Source organism: Chinchilla lanigera, unplaced genomic scaffold (assembly GCF_000276665.1).
Source record: "Chinchilla lanigera isolate Chin_1 unplaced genomic scaffold, ChiLan1.0 scaffold00002, whole genome shotgun sequence".
In the NCBI taxonomy this organism is placed as follows: domain Eukaryota; kingdom Metazoa; phylum Chordata; class Mammalia; order Rodentia; family Chinchillidae; genus Chinchilla; species Chinchilla lanigera.
The window spans coordinates 20,474,154-20,478,604 of record NW_004955403.1 but is presented as its reverse complement, the minus strand read 5'-3'; the positions used below and the strand labels follow the sequence as shown (position 1 = coordinate 20,478,604).

The following is a 4,451-nucleotide window of genomic DNA, read 5'->3' as shown; positions in this document are numbered from 1 at the left end:
GCGGACTACGGCTTCCTGGGGCCCGGGGCCGCGTACGACTTCGCCGGTGCTCTGGGGCGCCCGGCCGACGACAGCGGGGCGCACGTCCACTACGCCGCCTCGGCCGTGTTCTCCGGAGGCGGCTCCTTCCTCCTCAGCGGCCAGGTGGATTATGCGGCCTTTGGCGAGACGGGCCCCTTCCCGGCGTGTCTCAAAGAGCCCGCGGATGGCCCCCCCGGGGCCTTCCAGACCGCGTCCCCGGCCCCCGGCGCCTACCCCAAGTCCGTCTCTCCCACGTCCGGCCTCCCCGCCGCCGCCTTCAGCACATTCGAGTGGATGAAAGTAAAGAGGAACGCCTCTAAGAAAAGTAAGTACAGGGCGCTGGTGCAGGCACCTCCGCGGTGCAAACGCGCTGGGAGCGCGTTGTCACTGTCCCTCGAGACAGCGGTGGAGGTTTTATGAGGCTACACCTTCGGATCCCTTGTTTAAAACAGGCCAGGTCCTTTAAGTGTGCCCAAGTCCAGGCTCGGAGAATGGGCTAGGCTCTGCGAATATTAGAGGAAGGAGTTCTCGGTGGAGTGTGTCCCTGGCACGACTGTGTTCACAGAGACCCGCAGTGACTTTGGTTCCATCGCTTCCCTCACTGCCCCGCTGCCTTCTGTCCACACATCCTCTCGCCCCTGATGCTCTGTCTTTACCTTGCAGGCAAACTCGCGGAGTATGGAGCCGCCAGCCCCTCCAGCGCGATTCGCACGAATTTCAGCACCAAGCAACTGACAGAACTGGAGAAAGAGTTTCATTTCAATAAGTACTTAACTCGAGCCCGACGCATTGAGATAGCCAACTGCTTGCAGCTGAATGACACCCAAGTCAAAATCTGGTTCCAGAACCGCAGGATGAAGCAGAAGAAAAGGGAACGAGAGGGGCTTTTGGCTACAGCCACCTCTGTGGCCTCCCTCCACCTTCCCCTCTCAGGAACGAGTCCCACCAAGTGTAGCAGGAACCCGGGCAGCCCTTCTCAAGCCCAAGAGCCTTCCTGAGGTCCAGTCTTGAGGTGGAAGATCCTTGGTCGGCAGAAGACACCCCTAACCCTCTATAGATTAGCAGCTCAGTTTGGGGTGGAGGTGGGCGTGAGCAAAAATTAGTAGGCATTTCACTTGGGAAGGAACTATAGTATCTTAGTTGGCTCCTGAGTTCCAGACTGTGTGTGTACATGCAGATACTAATTTGATATCTTTTAAGCCATTTGTTTGCATTTTATTTGTGTCTTAGCAGGAAAAATATGTCCCCACCTGCCAGCCCAGCTCCACTGCTGTTGCCTAACTTAGTCATATACAATTCTTGGGTGCAGAGTGGCAGGTCAGTTAGTTGAGTCCTGTCAACCCTGTGATGTGTGCAGAAGACCATTTGCCCAGAAGTGTTCTGGTTTTACTTTAAAGAACAGACTACATATACTGAGCTTCTTGAGATGACCAAAGTTAGTTAGGGTCCCCTTGATGTAGCCAAGCTGCTTCAATGATGATCTGTTTACAAACTTGTGCTCCAGTTTTGTTTTCTTTGAAAAGCAGTTTCTACCTCTCCATGTGCCTGAGTGAAGATACAATCGCTATTTAGTTAGTAGCTGAATAAATTCACAGGGTGGGTAAAGATTAGAACCTGAACTACACCTTGCATCAGTTACTCAAACTTGAATGTAAATATATACAGTATGTATATTTTTAAAAGGGTTTGCTTGCAATGAACTTACATATGACATTTAATGTCATAGCATGTAAAGGGTTTGAGCTGTTTTGTAATAAAATGACACAATCTACTACTCTACATTTCCTACACTTTTCATCTTTATTCTCTTTAAAGTTGACTCTGCATTTCCTCTATTTGGAGTTTCTTGATTCTGCTATGGGAATTTGTTTACACTGATAACTTTTAAAAATAACAGCTCTTATAGGTTATACACACATACATAGCAAGTTAGGGGCAATTACATGAGCAATTTAAAGGGGGAAACTTTGCCAAATATCCAAGTAACCAAGAAAATGCTTTCCTTACCTTAAGTGCCCTAGTTTTATGGTGAGTGTGGAGACTACACATTAACTAAAGGGTTAGGGACCCATGGTGGGAACGTTGTAAAGCCAAGGACATCTACTTGTTCTTTTGTCCGCTGTCCTCACCAAAGGGAGAGGAGAGCAACCTGAAGACTATTTTTTGGTTAGTGTTCTCTGAGGAAGGATGCTTACTACACATCAAAAAGTTCTTGGCCTGAATTCTCATTTCCAGAGTCAAGAATTACAAGGAAGGCTTGGGAGAGGCCAACAATCAGGGCTTTCCACTTCCTGTAACCCAGACAAGGATCTGCCTTGAGAGAGCACAGAGGATACCTTTCTGTTTTTAAAATGAAATGTTTTCAAATGAACTTCTTGGAATAGGTACAAACACAGAATTTAAATTGGCAAGATGTATACAATTTTTTAAAATCCCACAAAACTTTCTCTAATTTTATTTCTCCTCCGTTCCCCATAGGTGACCAGGCTTTTAGGTAAGTAGGGAAAAAAATATAACAAAAACAAGCGAGTATTTGAGGCAATTGTCAGGTTAGGTAATTTTCCTCATTTTCTTGCTACATTTTAAATTCTCTATATTTCAACAGAAAGGCTTAAAGTCCCAATTAAGGTAGGTAAGAACCTCAGGTCTAAATTCCTAGATTTCAGTGTAGTATTTCAAATTAATAATTTAGAAGACTAAAAACAGTGGATTACTTTTAGAATGGCAATATGATTGGTTATCTTGGAAGTTTTAAATTACACTTCAGTTCTTGTCCTTTGCACTACAGTTTAATGGAGTTGAAGAAATAAAATTAGCTCTAACAAACAGCTAATCAGAGAGAAAAGAGATCCCTTAAAAAGTGGATTTGTCAGTATTATGTTTCATCATCTATCCTTCAATAACCTGATTCAAATTGGACTTTCTTTAAACCACCCCCCTGCCCCACCCCGTTCTGCAGCAAGTCAAAAAGACTTGTGATCTGCTCCTTTCCGGCCACTTCCACGGTTCCTGCAGTGATCTTTCACAGGGCAATATTTCCTTTTTGATAAGCATTCAGATGTATGCCTAAACAACAGCAAGTAGCAACACGCATGGTCATTTTCTTAATCTACCTTCTCTGAGAAAATAAACCTTTTTCCTTGTGAAGTGAATACTAGCACTTAACAGCTCTGATGGATGTCTTCCTTGATGAAGGTGGCTATTTTGACATACGTATTATGCTGTTCTATGAATCAGGCCAATATTAGCTATTTTTTGACTTGCCCCAGGGACCTTTAAAAGCTTTCTTAATGCAGATCACTATACAGCTATATTCAGTGTTAAGAAGAGTCCTGGCTGGAGATGGGGAGAACTTGGTGACTTATGGAAGGCCCTTCCAGCAATGAATATGCTAGGAAACAATTCAATGACTTTTACATATTTTATGTTAGGCATATCATTAGAAGAGGGTTTGTTTCTCAGAAAGCAAACATAGTCTCTAGGATTACAGTGATACTGTGTTTATACAGGAAAAGTAGACTTTAGACATTATCAAATTCATCTTGTCACGTGGCCCATTTACAGAGCCATTCCCTCTCCCACTATTTAGACCCTTGTATTATCTTGTATCAGATCTCCATACAGTATGAGGTTACTATGTAAACTGTTAAACTGCTACAACAATCCCATTTCTATTTTACAAGATTTGAAACTAAATATGCTAATTCACCCTCCAATGATCTGTTACAGGAATGAATACACAGTGGACAGTTCTGGCTATTGTATAATTAACTATTCAATATTCCTTTGTCTTCACATAATGACTGTTTGTCTTCTGGGTTCAGGAAAATTGGGAACGAGGAAAAAGAAACTCTTTAAAAACATAAAATACCACAACTAGAATACTAGCAAATGAAGGCCTTGCTAATGTAAAAAAAAAAAAAACAAAAAAAACCCAACATAATATCATCTAGATTTTCAAAAGTTTGTGTGTAATTTATTCTGCCTCAATCTCAAATATAGTGAAGCCCACCAACAGAAGAGGTTATATTTGATTATCTTGTCATCAGAAAAAAGGAACAGGCTCAGGTGAGTTGCACTAGCTCTGAAGTTCTTAATTATTTCTGATGGCCAAAGAAATGCTCTATATTTGCTGAATATTGAATTTGAAAACCTCAAGATCTAATCAGTGTAGAGAGATGCTTAGTCTGACCACAGGCTTCTCAACAAGAAAAATGCCCATTGTTAAAACTTTATTTGTGGTTTTAAAGTGAAAACCATGGTGGACATATCTCACAAATAATGATAAATGTCCATCTAAATTGACATCAAGATTTGCATGGTTTTAACCCTCTATCTGTCGTGTTTCTAAGGAATGACAAGGCAATGAGTATGCAAAATAGGTCTATTCAACATCTCCTTTGTAATTGCTTGTTATTTAGAAGTATAAT

At 42.4% G+C, this 4,451-nt stretch overlaps 1 protein-coding gene across 1 annotated transcript; it reads left to right on the top strand.

Annotated features, from left to right (window-relative positions):
* Hoxd1 (homeobox D1) lies at window positions 1-1,792 on the top strand (the record flags this gene model as incomplete). The annotated part of the gene is made up of 2 exons (XM_005373884.1): window positions 1-346; window positions 685-1,792. Coding segments are annotated over 2 exons (681 nt in total), but the record flags the coding sequence as incomplete, so codon positions are not given.
* Between the last annotated feature and the right edge of the window lie 2,659 nt (window positions 1,793-4,451).